Below are 21,820 nucleotides of genomic sequence, written 5' to 3'. Positions count from 1 at the left end.
AAAGAAGGGCACTGCCTTCATCCACCTCTGGCCTGCTCGCCTCCCTACCTCTGCGGAAGCACAGTTCCCGCTCAGCCCAGTCAAAACTGTTCGCTGCTCTGGCACCCCAATGGTGGAACAAGCTCCCTCACGACGCTAGGACAGCGGAGTCAATCACCACCTTCCGGAGACACCCGAAACCCCACCTCTTTAAGGAATACCTGGGATAGGATAAAGTAATCCTTCTAACCCACCCCCCCCAAAAAAAGATATAGATGTTCTATTGAAAAGTGGTTGTTCCACTGGATATCATAAGGTGAATGCACCAATTTGTAAGTCGCTCTGGATAAGAGCGTCTGCTAAATGACAAATGTAAAATGTAAAGAGATCTGAATACTTTCCGAATGCACTCTGTGATAAGAGCCTAGCAGATTATATCTGTGGATCAACGAAATGACTGTTAGCACCATAGAGATTTTATCTTTATTCACTTCTGTGGATAATATGACCAGACTACAATAAGAGAGACAGCTGGAAGCCAGTATGATTTTCCAGATTGTTAGAATAAACCAGATCCACAGGAGACCAAGTCCACGCTCTGGTTTCACACTGGCTCCTGTAGAAACCCGGCAACTGGATGTGGTTGTCCCAAAATGTCCTCCCGTGGGGGAAGAGAGTTGGCTGGTTTCAGGCTTTTGTGTTGATTGTGAATTCCTGTTTACTGTTTCCTGTATTTTTAGATTGTTTGTCTGTTTTTGAGGCACTGAGACTGAACCAATGTCTTGCCTCGTGGTTTTATTTTGGTCATCTGCACGTCATCTGATGCCACAGTGTGGGGCAGACAGACAGACGGATAAGAGACAGACAAACAGATAGGAGAAAACATACAAAGCAACAAACAAGTTACCCCACATTTTTACACTATATAAGCTGTGAATGTCAATCAACTGTGGCTGAGACACTATCTGGTGTGGAGTGCTCTCTCTCGCTAGTGGAAGCATGTCCAGCCTTCCAGACAAACATCAAAACAACCATTGCACCTGTCTTGACCTTTGACATTCGTAGTAATGTCATAAATCACATCTGACGAAGAACAAATCTGTGAACTGTCCTCTCACTGACCGACAGTAAGTGTCAATTTCAGAGGGTGTGAAAGTGTCCATTTCAGAAGACCATTTCAGCAGGCGCACTGCTCCTGTGGTTTGGGATTGACAGACAGTATTGGGACACTGCGTCCTCAGGTTTGGGATTGACAGACAGTATTGGGACACTGCGTCCTCAGGTTTGGGATTGACAGACAGTATTGGGACACTGTTCTGCAATGTCAGCTAGAGTCCCTTCCTTCTCAATACTGTCCTGTGTTGTCTTTCCTGTGTGACAATGTAGGAATGGGGCCAGAGACAGGGTGTGTGTGTGTGTGTGTGAGGAGGAAACTAAGGGAAGCTAAATAGGTGGGTCACATTTCACACAGACATTGGGGCTCCCGAGTAGCACAGCGGTCTAAGGCACTGCATCTCAGTGTTAGAGGCGTCACTACAGACCCTGGTTTGATTCCAGGCTGTATCACAACCGGCCGTGATTGGGAGTCCCATAGGGTGGCGCACAAATTGGCCCAGCGTTGTCCGGGTTTTGCCGGGGTAGGCCGTCATTGTAAATAAGAATTTGTTCTTAACTGACTTGCCTAGTTAAATAAAGGTTAAATTAAAAAAATTATAAAAAATAAAATGATCGAGAACGCTGTGGAGAATGCATACATGCATCACCCTGGGCAACCATTCCTTACTCCAGCAGCTGAGCTGAGGGGCAACACACACATTGAGAGGATGAGGTATTTTGCATCTACCATACATCTGAGTCAGGGAGATAGAAAGAGAGCAGGGTAATTGCCTCCTGCGAGGGCAGAAGGGGATTAGCTGTTAGCTGAGTTAGCAGTGTGTCAGGGGAGGGGAATTACAATGTGATAGAACCTACTAGACAGGCTTCTAGAATCAATCACTACATTGAAGTCATTGTCATTTTCTATTATTTATCTTCACACAGGAAATTATATCACCTTCTCTTTATCATCATAGCTGTTGTTATTAACTCTTTAATAGGGTGGAAATAATTCCGTATTTAGCAGGGAAGTTCAGAGAACTACAGATGAATTAGCATGCTATGATTGAATGCGAAAATGAGAGGTAGACTGACAGGGAAAGAGAGAACGTCCTGGTTAGAGGGCAGGATATGGGTAACCGCATAACAGTGCAGGCTATTAACCACAGTGAGGCACTAATCTGTCCTTATAACAACAGTTATAACCCCAGAACCAGAGTGGTGAGCACTTCCTTTCTCCTCATCTTGCTCTCTGTGTGTTCCTCCCTCTCTCTTTCTTCAGAGTTCCTGGGTTACACTATGTTGGCATCAAAATTGGCAGAAAGTGCCAGCACTTGGTCTCCAAGCAACCAGACACCTCCAGCTTTATCTGTAGCAGAGGCTGACCTTAAATAAATATATGACCTGTCAGCCACCCAGGCCCAGGACTGTATTTTTACACTGCCAGTACCGCAAAAAAACACAGTAACACACGTACTGGCAGAAACATTACACAGTCAACTCTCACACACAATCATGCACTAGTGTGCATGCACACCACATGCACACAGAAACAAATATCCACATATTATAATATACTGTATATCCAAACCCAGTTTACACCAGGCAAGTCAACAGGAAAGTGTGAAGAATTCTATTAAATTGTTTCCCCTGTGGCTCTCAGAACCTGTCGACTGTTGATTGTCTCCTTTGGGTTACAGTCAGCTACAGTGGCTGAAATAAACACTATATTTTACAGCTGCATGCTCATACTACACTCTGTTCTATTATATGAGGTGTTATTATATTCTGCTCAGCTCTAACCTATCAGAAAATAGAACCATGAGGATCTACTTATGGGTTTGAGTGTCTCAGCAGTATTCACAGATACAGTTCAAGTTGGAAGTTTATACACACTTAGGTTGGAGTCATTAAAACACTTGTTTTTCAACCACCCCACAAATTTCTTGTGAGCAAACTTCAGTTTTGGCAAGTTGGTTAGGATATCTACTTTGTGCATGACAAGTAATTTTTCCAAGAATTGTTTACAGACAGATTATTTCACTTAACTCACTGTATCACAATTCCAGTGGTCAGAAGTTTACATGCACTAAGTTGACTGTCTTTAAACAGCTTGGAAAACTCCAGAAAATGATGTCATGGCTTTAGAAGCTTCTGATAGGCTAACTGTCATAATTTGAGTCAATTGGATGTGTACCTGTGGATGTATTTCAAGGCCTACCTTCAAACTCAGTGCCTCTTTGCTTGACATCATAGGAAAATCAAAAGAATTCAGCCAAGACCTTGTAGACCTCCACAAGTCTGATTCATCCTTGGGAGCAATTTCCAAAAGCCTGAAGGTACCACAAACAATAGTACGCACGTATAAACACCATGGGACCACGCAGCCGTCATACCGCTCAGGAAGGAGACGCGTTCTGTCTCCTAGAGATGAACGTACTTTGGTGTGAAAAGTACAAATCAATCCCAGAACAACAGCAACGGACCTTCTGAAGATGCTGGAGGAAACGGGTACAAAAGGATCTATATCCACAGTAAAACGAGTCCTATATTGACATAACCTGAAAGGCCGCTCAGCAAGGAAGAAGCCACTGCTCCAAAACCGCCATAAAAAAGCCAGACGGTTTGCAACTGCACATGGGGACAAAGATCGTACTTTTTGGAGAAATGTCCTTTGGTCTGATGAAACAAAAATAGAACTGTTTGGCCATAATGACCATTGTTATGTTTGGAGGAAAAAGGGGGACGCTTGCAAGTCGAAGAACACCATCCCAACCGTGAAGCACGGGGGTGGTAATATCATCTTGTGGGGGTGCTTTGCTGCAGGAGGGACTGGTGCACTTCACAAAATAGATGGCATCATGAAGGACAATTATGTTAATATATTGAAGCAACATCTCAAGACATCTGTCAGGAAGATAAAGCTTGGTCGCAAATGGGTCTTTCAAATGGACAATGACCCCAAGCATACGGCTTAAGGAAACAAAGTCAAGGTATTGGAGTGGCCATCACAAAGCCCTGACCTCAATCCTATAGAAAATTTGTGGGCAGAACTGAAAAAGTGTGTGCGAGCAAGTAGGCCTACAAACCTGACTCAGTTACACCAGCTTTGTCAGGAGGAATGGGTCAAAATTCACCCAACTTATTGTGGGAAGCTTGTGGAAGGCTACCCAAAACATTTGACCCAAGTTAAACAATTTAAAGGCAATGCTACCAAATACTAATTGAGTGTATGTAAACTTCTGACCCACTAGGAATGTGATGAAAGAAATAAAAGCTGAAATAAATTATTCTCTCTACTCACATTCTTAAAATAAAGTGGTGATCCTAACTGAGCTAAGACAGGGCATTTTTACTAGGATTAAATGACAGGAATTGTGTAAAACTGAGTTTTAAATGTATTTGGCTAAGGTGTATGTAAACTTCCGACTTCAACTGTATGTCAGATAAATAAACAGATAGGTCTTCATTTAACTGTCCAGCTGACCTCTTTCTACCCCCCTCCACCACGCTAGCCTCGCCCTCAAGTGGGTGCTAACAAGCCAGCAAGCTTAGCTACAGAAGGTAGTGCTACGTATCAACAGCCATTCTCAGCCAATTCAGTAGGGTTTGGAAGCTATGGCAAGTTTGGATTGATTCCTTGCGTCGCGACATTGCGAAGGATTTGAATAAAGTTCAGCTTTCTCCAACTTTAGTCCCTCCCGGTTCAGCTCCACGCCCATGCTCGCAATGCTCAACGGTACCCCCGCTCATTCCGCTTCTCTCGCTATCCTCCCATTAAAAGTGAATGGCTTCCGATGTTGCACCGCGCGATGCCAATTGCTAAAGTAAATGGGGTAATATATTATGTAAATACCCCATATTCTCTGATGACCTCCCATTCTGTCCATACTCAGAGCTGAGATATCACATTGGCCCTGTACACTGCTCTGCCAGCCAATCAGTTGACAGACCACTTCATTCAAACATGCCCAAGACCCACCCCTTAGTAGTCTTCATCACATGATGTGACCTCGCTAAGAAGAGGTTGTACCTCGATGACCACAGCTAAAGCCAAACATGTATGTGTTTTAGTTTGGGGTTTGTTATGCAGACTAATATAATAATATATGCGACTAGATCAGTCAGATAGCCAACCGTGTCCATTCCTCCCTTCATAAAGGTCAAAATGTCCTCCTACCCTCTGTCAGTAAAAAGCCTTCTCCAGTACTTTCTATACTTTTTAGCCAGTATTTCTGAAGTAGTGTTCACGAGCTAAAAGTGGTCCCTGAAAATGTCACGTGCAGATATGTGCACCAAGTCATTGCTCTCTCTCGCTCTACCGTGTGTGCATCATTTGCCTCTTGCTAGCTGTCACTCATATGGCGAGGGGCTGAAGCTCATTGGTTGAACTCAAATTGCTAGGGGGCTGGCCCACATGGGGGAAGATTTAGTGAAAATGGTGCAGCACAGCTTCTAAAAAAACAGTTTTCAAAACAGCTTTCAAACTAGGGATTTCATGGCTAATTGAGGTAAGACAGTAATTCTGCTCATATATTATGCATGTATGAAGAACACATTGACACATCCAGCCCAAAGTGGGAGGTTTAATAAAGACTTAGTAGTTGCAAAAGTTCTGGAGCATGTCTTAACATGACTAGCAAAATGCTGAAGACTGATTCCTTATTGTTTTTAACAGGACTGGGACTAAGGTGAGTAGAGGGTGGAGGAGGTAGCATAAACACATTACAGTACAGCCCCTGGCACAAGCAAGGCAAGTGTTGTCTGTAGCCTACAGGTGGAACAGAACTCAATGCCTCAACATTCTGTTTCTGAGTCCATACTGCAGAACTAAGACGTTCCATTAGATTGACCAGATACTCCATTGGCTGCTCTAACAATGAAAAGAAATCTCTTCAAAAATGAAAGGCAGTCGGGAGGAAACAAAATCAGGTGGGACCATTCTAGCAAATGAGAGGGCAGATATGCGTGTGAACAACCACAATGGTCCTTGCAATGCAGTATCCTTGGGACATCCCCACCCCATTGAAGTTTAAATTTAAAAAGGTTAAGGTACGAGTTAGAGGTAGGTTCAGGTAAGGGTTATGGTAGGGGTTAAGGTTAGGATTAGGGTTTAGGGTAGGGATGTCGCATGGCACAACTTTGAAATCAAGTGTTTTTCCCCCAAAGTTGCCGGGATGTCACGTGTCCTACTTATATCAGTACACTCGTAACAACTTAAAAACAACTTTAAAACAACATTAAAAAAAACCTATATGCAACCAAATAAAGCTCACGTAGCAAATAAGCCATTTAATTTTTTGTTGACCAAATTCGACACTCATTGACCTCCATACAAAAACTCCTTGCTTGGTGAGTGGAAAAAACACCACCTGCTGGAGAATACAGATTGAGTTATCCCTCTCACTTCGCCTCTTCCTCTCTGCAGAATCAGATAGAAACAATAGGTTCAGGAGTTTGTCTGACGACCATGGACCTGTCACCTGACCCAAAATAAATTGGTGTGAATCAAAACCGTTTCTACTCACCTGAACAATGTCCAGCACCATGCCCGCCGCCACCGTCCCGAACCCGGCCAGCAGGAACGGCAAGACCACCTGGAGGCCGATGGAGAAGGAGGTCTCTTTTAACGGCGCCGGTGGCTCTGGGATCTGGTCAGTGCTTATGTCGTCGCTCTCGTTGCTCTGGCTGGCATTCTCCAGGAGAGCGTCTTCCTCACGCTGGCCCTTGGCATTCGCCCTGCAGTCTATCACCACTATCTCCCGGCCTTCATCTCCCGGTTCACCAGACCTGTCCGTGAAGGATGTCACTTCCGTGAGCTCGTACTCGCCCCTCTCCTCCGGTCTCATCTCCTCCGGTCTCACCTCCTCGGGGTCATCGGTGAGGATGGCCGGGTGAACAGAGCCGTTGGAATGGAGGTACACCGGTGGCACCACCTTCTTCATTTCTATCGCCCCGGATGACATGGCGGTGTCCGGCGGTTTGTCTTGCTCTTTCGACCAAAGTACCATGCGGAAGCTTTTGGGGACAGTAGACTGAATTACAAATATAGGCTATGGCAAAAAGGTGGGGGATGGTTGGTTTAGATTTCCCTTGATCGGTTTTTAATAACCTGATCTCACAAGTGAATTTATCCCATTAAAGAATGCTAGTGAGTGGCACTCAGGTTTGGTCATGAACACAAAATTAAGTGGTAAAAAAACGTTTTGAAAGCACAACTAAACTACTGCAAAGGCAGGTGTGAGTAGCTGCTCTCCCCCAGGCGTGTGTGAGAATTTGCCGGTGCTTCGGGAGAAGCTGGAGTATGTCCTCCATTCACTGCGGAAGCACGGTAGACAGATGTATAGAAGAATGAAACATAATGATAGGTTTTTTAAAAGAGAGCAAAAACAAACAAACCAATGTTTATCTGGTCAACAACAACTGGTAACCAAAAAGTCTTGAAAAGTTGGTATGAAAAAGTACATGAAGTATTGCAGATCCAGCTAGTAGCCTGAAGTCCTGTTCCATCCAAGAGCGCAGGCCAGTCCTGCACGCGCTCTGACGGTCCTTTCAGACTAGCTCGCGCCTGACGGTCCTTTCAGACTAGCTCGCGCCTGACGGTCCTTTCAGACTAGCTCGCGCCTGACGGTGTCCTGGGCTGGGAAGGTCTCACCTTTCACCAAGTGGCTATTTTATGAGGAGTATTTAAAGGTCTGCAGCACAAGGATAGAGTTACGGAGCAGCACTATAGGAGAACACGTCCCCTCCAGCGCTCTGGCTGCTGCTTACCTAAAAGAGAAGAAAATAATAACTTTTAAGAAAAGGCTACATGTTCTGTCTCTTTCACAGGGAACATCTCATCAGCTTTTTTTGTAGCCAAGCTTATAAATGCGCATTCTTGAGCACAAATGGTTGTCATGGAATGGACATGGCCATACTGAATTTATTTGGTATAGGCACTGGTTGGAATACTTATGTTTATGATGTCGTACTAAATGATGAGACATTAAAAAAAAAGTTGGGTTATTTGCCTAAATATGTTATTCTCAAACACATTATGTCCATCAAGGGTAAGTCTATAGCTAGTGTTACCTAATTCCACAATGGCATCATTTACTGACCTTATCATGTTATATAGATAGACCTGGGCTCTCCAACCCTGTTCCTGGAGAGCTGCCCTCCTGTCGGTTTTATCCAAGCCCAGGTGTAAATAATCTGATTCAGTTAATGAACCAGCTAATTATTAGAATCGGGTGTTCTAGAATAGGGTTGGAGTGAAAATCTGCAAGACGGTAGCGCTCCAGAAACAGACAGCTGTCTACTTCAAGCTGAGTTGACGAAGGGGTAGGATGTTACCCGTTAAAAAAAATCAGCGTGTTGCGCCAACAACCCTCCACTCTTTCCTCGGACTATGTTTGGCGTTATGAAGCGGGGTCACCTATGGAAGCGTTTACAAACGGTTTCATACAGCGCCAAACATCTAAATTCCTCTGGCCGGCTACAAATAATTATCCAATAGCCGAGGTGTAGGCTACATCCTCTAATACTGATTCTCCCCCCGCATGTTACGACGTCAGATACTCTCCTGCGTTAGTGCGCATTTGGTTTCCCCCCTGGTCCTGAAACAATCCTGTTTAGTAGTCAAGACCAATACCCCGCCGCCCAACACGGCAAAGGCGTAAATTAGTACAAGCTTGGTCGTGGATGAATAGGGGGAAGGAACCCTTCTGCGAGTTTGTGATAATGCCGACACGACCGTTGAATTAAATTATAGATCGTGGGGATTTTTTGTTCTCCAAATATAGCCAGCCCCCCACCTGTAGCCCAGCTATGTAAAATGAAATAATTCAGGCAACTGACGTAACAGGTAGACTAGTCGTAACATAACGGTAACATGAGGCAGGGACTATTCTCTAAAGTGGTAATGACAAAAAACAACGATTCCCTTCTTCACAGAGAAAGAGGGGCGGGATAGAAAGAGCAGCGAGGAATACAATAGGAAAATAGCCTGAGGTGAAAAGCATCCCCCCCGTCCAACATGTCTGGATCGATACCAGCAGATCAGGTATGACAGACAGTTCTTTACCTAAAACGCAGAAGTCCACAGAGGAGACGAGAGAACAGAACAGAGCGCACTGCTGAACGCCTCAAAACGGCTGTCTCATATCCTGCACTCCGTTATGTGTGCTGCAGCCTAATGCGTGGGTGCCGGTATGCATACCTTGTAACGGCCCGCACCTGGCTTAATCGTTAACCCCACACGGTTAAGGCTGTCACTTCCGACCCGTCCCATTTAGAACCCCGCGAGCCGCTACATACGCATATAACAAACTCATGGCATAGGAAGTCACAAGGCTGGCGTGATGACGTAAGTACGTGCGCGTGATAGCCCCCTGTGATTAGTCACGGTTGAGCGCTGCGCGGTGCAGCCAGCCGCATTTATGTCCGATAAGCACGCGCGCGAATTGAGCTGTCCCTGCTCTCTCTCTCTCTCTCTCTCTGTGTGTGTGTGTGTGTGTGTGTGTGTGTGTGTGTGTGTGTGTGTGTGTGTGTGTGTGTGTGTGTGTGTGTGTGTTAAAATGCGGGCCCATGACGTGGCATAGGCCAGCTTCAGTGCCCCTACTTATTTAGGCTACCAGACTGGAAAATGAATTGGATTTTAATTTAACAATATCACCCATGGAGAGAAGCGTTGTGATGGTTATAGCCTGGATTCTTCAGTGTAGCTAAAGTGGACTTTCAGGTAACTCATTCATCAATGCGTCCTTATATAACTGTATTGCTTATCACATCACCCCACCATGCTCATTCAGAAGCACACTTAGCCATGCAGGTTGAGGATGATATTCTTATAGCCTTAAAAGTAAGTAGTACACTAGTAGAGATAATAGACTACAGCACAGTGGAAATGGTATTGAGCCCAGGTCATCTATGCTTTCCAAGACAGTGTTAGCTCAGTGAGCATAAAGCTAAGGCGTTCACCGAATAACCTCAGCTATACTTTGAACTCAGTAACTGATACATTTTTACATTTTAGTCATTTAGCAGACGCTCTTATCCAGAGCATACATTATTATTATTTTTTTGTACTGGCCCCCCGTGGGAATCGAACCCACAACCCTGGCGAACCCACAACCCTGGCATTTCACACACCATGCTGGCATTGCAAACACCATGCTCTACCATCTGAGCCACAGGGAAGCCTAGGCTAGACATCAACTGTGTTACTTGAGTCAAGGCACTGTGTTACTTGAGTCAAGGCACCAATGTGACCTTTTTTCACCTATGTGAAATGAACTGAATCAACTGTGTATTGATCCCCGGTCATCTGTGTAACTCAAGATGGTGTTTGCCTGAGGAGCTAAAGTCTATATACACTGTATAGGTATTAGCTTTGGATTACACCAAGGATTTTTACAATGGCAGGCATGGGCCCAGTGCTGTTTCCTGTTGTTTGTTAATTGACTGGTTTCCAAGTAAGTATTGAAGTGTGTTACTTGAGTCTATAACACAATGGAGATTTAACAATAATTACATAAAGCATTACAGTATTATGGTACAACATACAATGCTGGTAATGTAGTGTTTACTTCTGTAGATTATATTTCCCAGATGGTGGATTGTGGTTGGGTTCGTGACTGAGATTGGCTAGAAATCAGGATAGGGGTTAATTCCGTTTCTGGACCTGGAGAACCATCCCTAAAAGCTTCAGGTAGTGCAGTATAGCAACCTGGTCTCAGAGCATTTCGTATTATTGTGTAGGTAAATTCAAATAAATTTGAAAACATATAATATGTTACGAATTTGCAATAAATATGATATGTTATGAATTTTAACTAGGTGGCTGGCTAAAGTTAGCTAGCTGGCTAACGTTAGCTAGGCTAGGGATTAGGGTTAGGAGTTAGGGTTAAGGTTAGGGTTACATTTATGAGTTAGGTTAAAGGGTTAAGGTAAGGGTTAGGGGAAGGATTAGCTAAACGGATTAAGGTTAGGGTTAGGGGGGGGCTTAGCTAAAAGAGTTACGGTTAGGGTAGTTGCTAAGAAGTAGTAAGTAGTTGAAAAGTTGCTAATTAGCTAAAATGCTAAAGTTGTACATGTTGACATTCGAACTCACATCCTTTGGGTTGCTAGACGTTCGCATTATACACCCACCCCGGCCAACTACCCTACTTTTGTTTTTTCCATAAGTAACCATCTGTCTTATGTAACCATACCAAATGGAATATATAATTCTAATGTGAGTGTTTTCCGGATTTACTTTTACTATGTTACGTCTAGTCTATGAGACCAGGCTGAGCATAGCGCAGCAACTTTTGGGAAGCGCAGTTGCCCCAAACTGATTGAAGACATTGGTTATGTTTTTCTGATCATAGATCTATGTAGCAGACCGTGTGTAATCCCATTGGTAGGGTTTGATTTCTGTATAAACAAGTTGAGGATGGGAAACCGTGTGTGAGAGAGAGAGACTATGCATCGGCCTAAACATCATCGCCACAGGTAACTTCCACAAAGCTGTGAATTATCTGAGAGACAAGGCAAGAAGGGCCTTCTATGCCATCAAAAGGAACATACAATTTGACATACCAATTAGGATCCCATTGCCCTTTATGGTTGTGAGGTCTAGGGTCCGCTCAACAACCAAGAATTCACAAAATGGGACAAACACCAAATTGAGACTCTGCATGCAGAATTCTGCAAAAATATCCTCCGTGTACAATGTAAAACACCAAATAATTCATGCAGAGCAGAATTAGGCCGATATCCGCTAATTATCAAAATCCAGAAAAGAGCCGTTAAATTCTACAACCACCTAAAAGGAAGCGATTCCCGAAACTTCCATAACAAAGCCATCACCTACAGAGAAATGAATCTGGAGAAGAGCCCCCTAAGCAAGCTTGTCCTGGGGCTCTGTTCACAAACACAAACAGACCCCACAGAGCCCCAGGACAGCAACACAATTAGACCCAACCAAATCATGAGAAAACAAAAAGATAATTACTTGACACTATGGAAAGGATTTACAAAAATACAAAGCAAACTAGAATACTATTTTGCAATAAACAGAGAGTACACAGTGGCAGAATACCTGGCCACTGTGACTGACAAAAAATTAAGTAAATCTCTGACTTTGTACAGACTCAGTGAGCATAGTCTTGCTATTGAGATAAGCTGCAGAAAGCAGACCTGGCTCTCAAGAGAAGACAGGCTATGTGCACACTGCCCATAAAATGAGGTGGAAACTGATCTGCATTTCCTAACCTCATGCCAAATGTATGATCATATTAGAGACACATATTTTCCCCAGATTACACAGACCCACAAAGAATTTGAAAACAAATCTAATTTTGATAAACTTCCATATCTATTGGGTGAAATACCACAGTGTACAATCACAGCAGCAAGATTTGTGACCTGTTGCCACAAGAAAAGGGCAACCAGTGAAGAACTAACACAATTGTAAATACAGCCAATATTTATGTTTATTTATTTTCCCTTTTGAACTTGAACTATTTGCACATCATTACAACACTGTATATAGACATATGACATTGTAAATGTCTTTATTCTTTTGGAACTTTTATGAGTGTAATGTTTACTGTTAATTTTAAATTGTTTATTTCACTTTTGTTTATTATCTATTTCATTTGCTTTGGCAATGTAAACATACAGTATGTTTCCCATGCCTTAAATTAGAGAGAGACTGTACCTCCTTTCTGAAGATGTTACAGGTGATGGCTATTGGACTTTCTATCATGCAACTTGAGAGCCTGTTTGTAGACAGACTGAATTGGCTTTAATGTTGTACATTAAGCTTGGGCCCAACTAATCAAGCAGTATGTTAAGTGGGGGAGGATCATAGCATTGAAGTACATTTTTGCTGCCTGTGTAGTCAAACAATTCTGTATATCAGAAATTAGCCAGGTTGAATTTGGTTATTTGGGTTACCATTTTCGCCTGCTTTTTGAAAGGGAGATTGTATGATGCCAAGGTACTTAAAAACGAATACCACCTGGAGCTTCTCCCCTGACTCATAGACATCTGGCTCAGTAGCATCAGTTAGACATAGACGTTTGGCTCAGTAGCATCAGTTACACATAGACGTCTGGCTCAGTAGCATCAGTTACACATAGACGTCTGGCTCAGTAGCATCAGTTACACATAGACGTCTGGCTCAGTAGCATCAGTTACACATAGACGTCTGGCTCAGTAGCATCAGTTACACATAGACGTCTGGCTCAGTAGCATCAGTTGCCCTCTGTGAAGAATATACAGACTGCTTTTTTCACATTGCGGTGCTAACATGAGTCACTTAGCCACTTTGTAACATTGACCATTGCTGCAGTGAGCTCTTGTGCAGCTTGCTGTTTGCTCTTTGCATGCGCATAAAACACTGTATCGTCTGCATACATTTGTACTTTAGACCCAGTACAAACAGAAGATAAGAACATGAATGTGTAGGCTGAACAGGAGGGGCCCCAGTGATGACCCCTGGGGCACACCCACATCATAGCTGTGGCTGGGCGACATCTCACTGCATTTCATTGGGCGACATGTCATTGGGCGACAGCTCATTGCATCTCATTGGGCGACATCTCATTGCATCTCATTGGGCGACATCTCATTGCATCTCATTGGAAGACATCTCATTGCATCTCATTGGGTGACATCTCATTGCACATACAGGATTAACCACCACACCTCTGTGTAGTGTGCATGCATTTGAAAAGCATAGATAAAAAGATAGCAGGGTGTCACTGTGGTTTGTGTGATGGCTGTTAGAGATTCAGATTCAGAGTGTTTAATCGTCTGTAACGCCCTGGCCATAGAGAGGGGTTTTTTGTTCTTTATTTTGGTTAGGCCAGGGTGTTACATTGGGTGGGCATTCTATGTTCCTTTTTCTATGTTTTTGTATTTCTTTGTTTTGGGCCGTTTGTGGCTCCCAATCAGGCACAGCTGAAGCTCGTTGTTGCTGATTGGGAGTCACACATAAGGAGCATGTTTTTCCTTTGGGTTTTGTGGGTAATTGTTTCTGTTAGTGTGTTTCACCTGACAGGACTGTTTGGCTGTCAGTTTATTGTTTTGTAATTGTATAGTGTTCCGTTTGTATTAAATATGATGAACACTAACTCCGCTGAGTTTTGGTCCACTCTCTCTTCAGACAGCCCTTACATCGTCACATGTACAGGGTTGCAGTTGTGATTGCAGGGTACAGTGAAAATCTCAGGCTCCGAGCTACAATATGCAGGACAAAGTGAAGTAAAACAATGAAAATGGTAATGAAAAAGATACAATATAAATAGCACTATATACGTCATAACAACTGTGCCAGTGATGAATAAATAAATGTATATTGGGGTGGAGGCAGAGTAAAGACTGTTGAGGGGGTGGGGATGTCATAGGGGGAGCAGCATGACCATTGAGGGGGTGTGGGGGCCAAGTGAAATAAAAACAATAACAATTATAGCGGGGGGTGGGAGCAGGTAGCTGACTAGTGGTGGACTGTTCAGCAGCCTGATGGTCTGAGGGTAGAAACTATTGGCCAGTCTTCCAGTTTTTGCCTTGTTGCTCCCTTACTGCCCTCGTCCGAGTGATTGAAGCATGGAGAACAGAGAATGGCTTGGGTGGCTGTGGTCCCTGTTGATCTTGGCCTTCCTGCGACACCTGTTGTTGTAGGTGTCCTGTAGGGCAGGCAGTGTGCACCCAGTGGTGTGTTCGACTGAACATATCACCCTCTGAAGTGCCTTGCGGTGGTGGAGTTGCCGTACCAGGCTGTGATGCAGCCCAACAGTATGCTCTCGATGGAGCTCCTGTATAACACTGTGAGGGCCCTCGGTGACAGGCCAAATTCATTCAGCATCATGAAGAAATTCGGCCTGCTAGGGGATACATCCATGTTTGTCATCATGACACATCAATTATCTCTGCTAACACTGCCAGGCTAGATGTGCCCTCTGTGCAGTGTGTGTGTGTGTGTGTGTGTGATAGAGAGATTATACTTTGTCTGCTTGTGCAGAATTTCCCCTTGCATCGCATGCTCCACGACACACATATATAACACAGGTGTGTGTCCTCAGAAGATGGCTGATCCTTTGTCTGAGTCTGTTGTCTGTATCCAGGTGTGCTGTGCTCTGTTCTATTGTGGTGTGTAGGTGCAAGTGCTGTGTGGGGCTGACTGACTGACTCTGAGAAGGGTCGGTTGTGTGACCTCTCTCACAATGATAGTGCTGTACGAGATAACCCTGTCAAAAAGACTAGCCGGGCCCAAGACCAGAAAAAACACATTGCTTAATTGGAATCTATGGCGGGCTGAGGTGAGAGTGGGACAAGTGCCAGGGAGGAGGAATGGAGAACAAAGTAATGAATTGTGTAATACTGTTATTTAACTATTTATTACACAATTCATCACTTTGCTCTCCATTCCTCCTCCCCGCCACATGTGGAAATATCCTACTGTACATTTGTTTGAGTACCTCCATGTTTTTCTATTTCTACAAAATGTACTACATTTTTATTTCATTCAGCATATTTAATGTCATTATTCCATTGTATTATTCTTATCATGCAGCATTGTTGAGAGTGAACCTGCAAGAAGGCATTTCATTGTACTGTGCACCATGTGTATCCTGTGTATACAAATACACTTGACTTGGGACAGCAGCAGAGTCTAGACATGCTGAACTGACCTGAAGAGCAGTGAGACTAACATTTATGTGGCAGTTCTGAGTTGTGACATTCTTCTAAAAATGGTGTGTCTCTCATACAGAAATTAAACTTCAACGTGTGGGTCAATCAATGGTGCGGGTGTATCCGGAGCGAATGTGCGTCTGTAGACTTCAGTCAGTCAAGTAGATTTCCATTGGAGTGTATTCAGGCGTATGGGGGGCCTGATAGGCCTACGTAACACACATTTGAATCCTTGCAGGAATGCAAAAAATATGGAAACTCACAGGGTTCCCCTTAATCGTCACATTTAAGAGGATTCAGCTTTGGATTTAGAGCATGATATTTCTTTCATACTGGAATTATGGTCACATTCTCACATTTCTGAGCATTCATCAGAGCCCCATTCGTGAAATTCTCAATTTGGATGTTAGGTGTGTGGTAGAGTAGAGTAGATCTGATTGTATTGGGAAATATAGGCCATTTGTTAGTCAGCACGACAAAGAAGGCAATAAAATTCACATTATTTAAGGTTCACATGGTTACAAATTAATTGGCAGAAAGTTGTCTCTGTCAGGAGTTCCAGCAGACTTGGGCCACAGGAAGTCAGTGTAAGCCGTCAGAACAGACACAGAGAAAATGGAAAGATCTGACCCAGGTCAGTCTGTTAACCAGTCATTATAACTACTGGCGGTATGTGGGGTTTTCTTTCTTGGCAGCCTCCATTGCAAAAACTCACGCCATCACTCTGTCTGTCTGTCTGCCCGTCTGCCCGGTTACACTGGTGTATGGATGTTTGTTTTAGTATAAATACACTGAACAAAAATATAAATGCATCATGTAAAGTGTTGGTCCCATGTCTCATGTGCTGAAATAAAAGATCCCAGAAATGTTCCATAAGCACAAAAAGCATATTTCTCTCATTGTGTGCACAAATTTGTTTACATAACTCTTAGTGAGCATTTCTCAAATTCTCCACTAAAATGTCCAGATTTGTCACACAACACAATGCCACAGATGTCTCAAGTTTTGATGGAGTGTGCAATTGGCATGCTTACTGCAAGAATGTCCACAGAGATATCCAGAGAATTGAATATGAATTTCTCTACCATAAGCCAACTTGAACGTCATTTTAGCGAATTTGATAGTACGTCGAACCAGCCTCACAACCGCAGACCACGTGTATGGCATCGTGTGGGCGAGTAGTTTTCTGATGTCAATGTTGTGAATAGAGTGCCCATGGTGGTGGTGGGGTTATGGTATGAGCAGGCATAAGCTATGGACAACGAACACAATTGCATTTTATCGATGGCAATTTGAATGCACAGAGGTACCGTGACGAGGTCCTGAGGCCCATTGTCATGTCTTTCATCCGCCTCAATCACCTCATGTTTCAGCATGATAATGCACAGCCTTATGTTGCAAGGATCTGTACACAATCCCTGGAAGCTGAAAATGTCCCAGTTCTTCCATGGCCTGCATACTCACCAGACATGTCACCCATTGAGCATGTTTGGGATGCTCTGGTTCAACGTGTACGACAGCGTGTTCCAGTTCCCGCCAATATCCAGCAACTTCGCATAGCCATTGAAGAAGTGTGGGATAACATTCCACAGGCCACAATCAACAGCCTGATCAACTCTATATGAAGGAAAAGTGTTGTGCTGCATGGGGCTAATGGTGGTCACACCTATCAATCAATCAATCAAATGTATTTTTTAAGCCCTTCTTACATCAGCTGATGCCACAAAGTGCTGCACAGAAACCCAACATAAAACCCCAAACAGCAAGCAATGCAGGTGTAGAAGCATGGTGGCTAGGAAAAACTCCCTAGAAAGGCCAGAACCTAGGGAGAAACCTAGAGAGGAATCAGGCTATGAGGGGTGGCCAGTCCTCTTCTGGCTGTGCCAGGTGGAGATTATAACAGAACATGGCCAAGATGTTCAAATGTTCATAGATGACCAGCAGGGTCAAATAATAATCACAGTGGTTGTAGAGGGTGCAAATCATTCAGAGTATCTCTACCGCTCCTGCTGTCTCTAGAAAGTTGAAAACAGCAGGTCTGGGACAGGTAGCACGTCCGGTAAACAGGTCAGGGTTCCATAGCTGCAGGCAGAAAAGTTGAAACTGGAGCAGCAGCACGACCAGGTGGACTGGGGACAGCAAGGAGTCATCAAGCCAGGTAGTCCTGAGGCATGGTCCTAGGGCTCAGGTCCTCCGAGAGAGCGAGAGCGAGAGAGAATACTTAAATTCCCACAGGACACCAGATAAGACAGGATAAACACTCAAGATATAACAGACTGACCCTAGCGCCCCGACACAAACTATTTCAGCATAGATACTGGAGGCTGAGACAGGAGGGGTCGGGAGACACTGTGGCCCCGTCCAACGAAACCCCCGGACAGGGCCAAACAGGCAGGATATAACCACTTTGCCAAAGCACAGCCCCCAGACCTCTAGAGGGATATCTTTAACCACCAACTTACCATCCTGAGACAAGGCCGAGTATAGCCCATAAAGATCTCCCCCACAACACAACCCAAGGGGAGGCGCCAATCCAGACAGGAAGATCACGTCAGTGACTCAACCCACTCAAGTGACGCACACCTCCTAGGGATGGCATGGAAGAGCACCAGTAAGCCAGTGACTCAGCCCCTGTAATAGGTTTTGAGGCAGAGAATCCCAGTGGAGAGAGGGGAACCGGCCAGGCAGAGACATCAAGGGCGGTTCGTTGCTCCAGTGCCTTTCCGTTCACCTTCACACTCCTGGGCCAGACTGCACTCAATCATAGGACCTACTGAAGAGATGAGTCTTCAATAAAGACTTAAAGGTTGAGACCGAGTCTGCGTCTCTCACATGGATAGGCAGACCATTCCATAAAAATGGAGCTCTATAGGAGAAAGCCCTGCTTCCAGCTGTTTGCTTAGAAATTCTAGGGACAGTAAGGAGGCCTGCGTCTTGTGACCGTAGCGTACGTGTAGGTATGTATGGCAGGACCAAATCGGAAAGATAGGTAGGAGCAAGCCCATGTAATGTTTTGAAGGTTAGCAGTAAAACCTTGAAATCAGCCTTTGCCTTAACAGGAAGCCAGTGTAGAGAGGCTAGCACTGGAGTAATATGATCAAATTTCTTGGTTCTAGTCAAGATTCTAGCAGCCATGTTTAGCACTAACTGAAGTTTATTTAGGGCTTTATCCGGGTAGCCGGAAGGTAGAGCATTGCAGTAGTCTAACCTAGAAGTGACAAAAGCATGGAGAAATTGTTCTGCATCATTTTTGGACAGAAAGTTTCAGATTTTTGCAATGTTACGTAGATGGAAAAAAGCCATTACACCAGATACTGACTGGTTTTCTGATAAATGCCCCTACCTTTTTTTAAGGTATCTGTGACCAACATTCCCAGTCATGTGAAATCCATAGATTAGTGCCTAAATTATTTATTTCAATTGACTGATTTCCTTATATGAACTGTAACTCAGTCAAATCTTTGAAATTGTTGCATGTTGCGTTTATATTTTTGTTCAGTATAGAATGCCATTTGCTGCCAAAGAGGACAGCAGTGGAGGCTGCTGAGGGGAGGACGGCTCATAATAATGGGTAGAATAGAGTAAATGGAATGGTATAAATCACATCAAACATGTAGTTCCCATGTGGTTGATACCATTCCATTAACTCCCTTCTAGTCTTTATTATGAGCCGTCCCCCCTCAGCAGCCTCCACTTGAGGACAGAAATGGGTAACCAGAGTGGATAGTGAGACTGTTGGCACTGTAGGGGGGGGGTTCTGGTTGGGCAGTAGGGGTGCTCAGAGGGTTAATGATTCTCTTCCCTCTTTTTCCTCCCCTCTTTTCTCCAACAGGAAGTGAGGTGGCAACGGGACACAAAAGTGCTCACCCCGGCAACGCTTCAAGAGAGCGCTTCTCCATAGCAACTGTGTGGCAGCCTGTGCCAGTTCTGCCCCTGCGGTTCTTTGAGCCCAGAAGAATGTCAGGAGAGATTTGGAACTTTCGCTTGGCTTGGATGAATAGCAGTCCACCGACCATCCCCTCCCCCCTCCACTATTTCCTTTAGTCGAGAGGCCTAAACAAGCAACTTCAACCGTCAGGTTTATGGGTCTTAATGTTTTTGTCTGACACCGCATTACTCTGGCTGAAAATACTTACTTGTGCTCTTTCAAAGTTTTGATAAGGTAGGACTGTGCTTCACTGTAACTTTGTTGAAAGGTAATTCAATTGAATCATTCAATAGGATTGACTAGGAAACTTGTGCTATTAGGAACATAGCACAAAACACTACACAAATTGAATGCAAATTGAATGTACATAAAATGTAAAAAATTGTACAGCACATATAATTCAAATCTGAACACTACATTTGCACCATCTGCAACTACAGGGCTTTCCAGAGGGTGGTGTGGTCAGTCCAACGCATCACCAGGGGCACGCTGCCTGCCCCCCAGGGCATCTACAGCACCTGGTGTCACAAGAAGGCCAAGAAGATCATCAAGGACCTCAGCCACCTGAGCCACGGCCTGTTCACCTCACAACCATCTAGAAGGCGGAGACAGTACAGGTGCATCAAAGCTGGGAAAGAGAGACAGAAGCTGTTTTTCTATCTCCAGGCCATCAGACTGTTAAACAGTCACCACTAGCCAGCCTCCGCCCAGTACCCTGTCCTGAACCTTAGTCACTGTTACTAGCCGGCTACCACCCTGCACCTTGGAGTAATTGAACACTGGTCACTTTGATAATGTTTACATACTATTTCACCCACTTTAAAATATATATAGTGCATTCTAGTCATGACTCATGTGAGAGCAAAATTACAAGATTATGTTATGATACTGTTTATGCACCGAATGGTTGTTTTATGCAGTAGAGTAGGGTTCTTAGAACTCTCTCTTCCTTTCTGAGTGAACTGAGAGGAGTCTTTTGAAGCTTTGACCGGCAACTGATTAAGTGATGGCTTGGTGATAAAAACCAAACAGCCACATTCCATTCTATGATTAGTGGTGCATTTCAGAGATAGCCTGAAGGAATAGAACAAACATTTAATTGTTCTCATCCTTGTATCTGAGAAACTTAGATACACCCCCCGTGCAGGTAATGACAGGATGAACCCAGAGTGCCCCCCCCCCGTGCCCCCTGCACGGGGGGGGGGGGGGGGGACCAGCCATGACTAAGCATTCTTAGTATCAGCTATATAAAAGAAACAGCATTGTATGTGAAGGTTAGGCTGCTCAGCCCAACAGTCAAGTGTTTGGTTGACTAGTCTCATTATTTCAATAATTATTCGATATTGAATAAAGATGATTGTCATTTCTTCAAGGTCTCTCTCACTTGATTAGAATATTCCACCTCACTCATCCTATATAACTTTTTGTTTTCTGGATTATGTGTGTATAGTTTTTTTAATGTATTTTTTTATTGCTAGGTATTACGGCACTGTTGGAGCTAGAAACACAAATATTTTTCTGCGATAACATCTGCTAATCTGTACGCGATGAAAAACAGATTTGATTTTACTTAAAAGCTATCATACTAACAGCACAATTTCAAGGAACCCAGGCCACATCATCACCAACCACAGTACAGAGCACAGTACAGTAACTGACAGATCTGTAAATCAGTCAGCCAGTCAATCGGTCAGTTAGGACAGAAACTCGGATAGTGGTTGTCAGAAAGGTACAGTAGAGTTATGTCAGAAACCTACACAGTGACCAAAATGAATATCTACGGTGGACGACATCACTCATTCATCCTAAACTCACTGACCAATATATTATGCAGCTAATCAACCACACATCAACCTGCATCATGTAACACGTTAGAGAGTAACAGGGAACCTTACCCATTAACCACCATGTGACCCTTGACCTTAGTGGATGAGGACACACTCTGCCCTCACTCACAATGTCCTCTCATCTGTTTATCCTCAGGGAATAGAACTTGTTGTTGCATAACTGTAAGATGGCTGGTGACTGGCCGGTATCTCTGTATCTGACCTGTGTGAAAGGATCAGGCCTGTGCTGCCATGTACCATACAGATGTAAACAGAGGGCAGGGACAGGGCAGGGACAGGGCAGGGACAGGGCAGGGACAGGGCA

General features: G+C 44.1%; 1 protein-coding gene and 1 long non-coding RNA gene across 4 annotated transcripts in view; one reads left to right on the top strand and one right to left on the bottom strand.

Moving 5' to 3' along the window:
• Nucleotides 1-9,402, bottom strand: part of LOC115150651 (solute carrier family 41 member 1) — a 53,077-nt gene extending 43,675 nt beyond the window's left edge. The window contains exons 1-2 of one of the 3 annotated variants that reach the window (XM_029694151.1): nucleotides 8,178-9,402; nucleotides 6,603-7,845 (exon numbers count right to left, since the gene is read on the bottom strand). In XM_029694151.1, the coding sequence (XP_029550011.1) occupies nucleotides 6,603-7,085 (483 nt within the window). In that variant the 5' untranslated portion in view covers nucleotides 7,086-7,845; nucleotides 8,178-9,402. The remainder of the gene's footprint in view (nucleotides 1-6,602; nucleotides 7,846-8,177) is intronic. The other 2 variants (XM_029694152.1, XM_029694153.1) reach the window with 2 other exon arrangements.
• A 198-nt stretch (nucleotides 9,403-9,600) lies between these two features.
• LOC115149872 (uncharacterized) lies at nucleotides 9,601-20,842 on the top strand. The gene is made up of 3 exons (XR_003866987.1): nucleotides 9,601-9,799; nucleotides 19,574-19,903; nucleotides 20,110-20,842. It is a non-coding gene; the product is annotated as an uncharacterized LOC115149872 (long non-coding RNA).
• The last annotated feature ends 978 nt before the right edge of the window (nucleotides 20,843-21,820 follow it).

The sequence above is a fragment of the Salmo trutta genome, chromosome 16 (assembly GCF_901001165.1).
Source record: "Salmo trutta chromosome 16, fSalTru1.1, whole genome shotgun sequence".
Classification (NCBI taxonomy): Eukaryota; Metazoa; Chordata; class Actinopteri; order Salmoniformes; family Salmonidae; genus Salmo; species Salmo trutta.
This window is presented reverse-complemented; position numbering and strand designations above follow the sequence as displayed.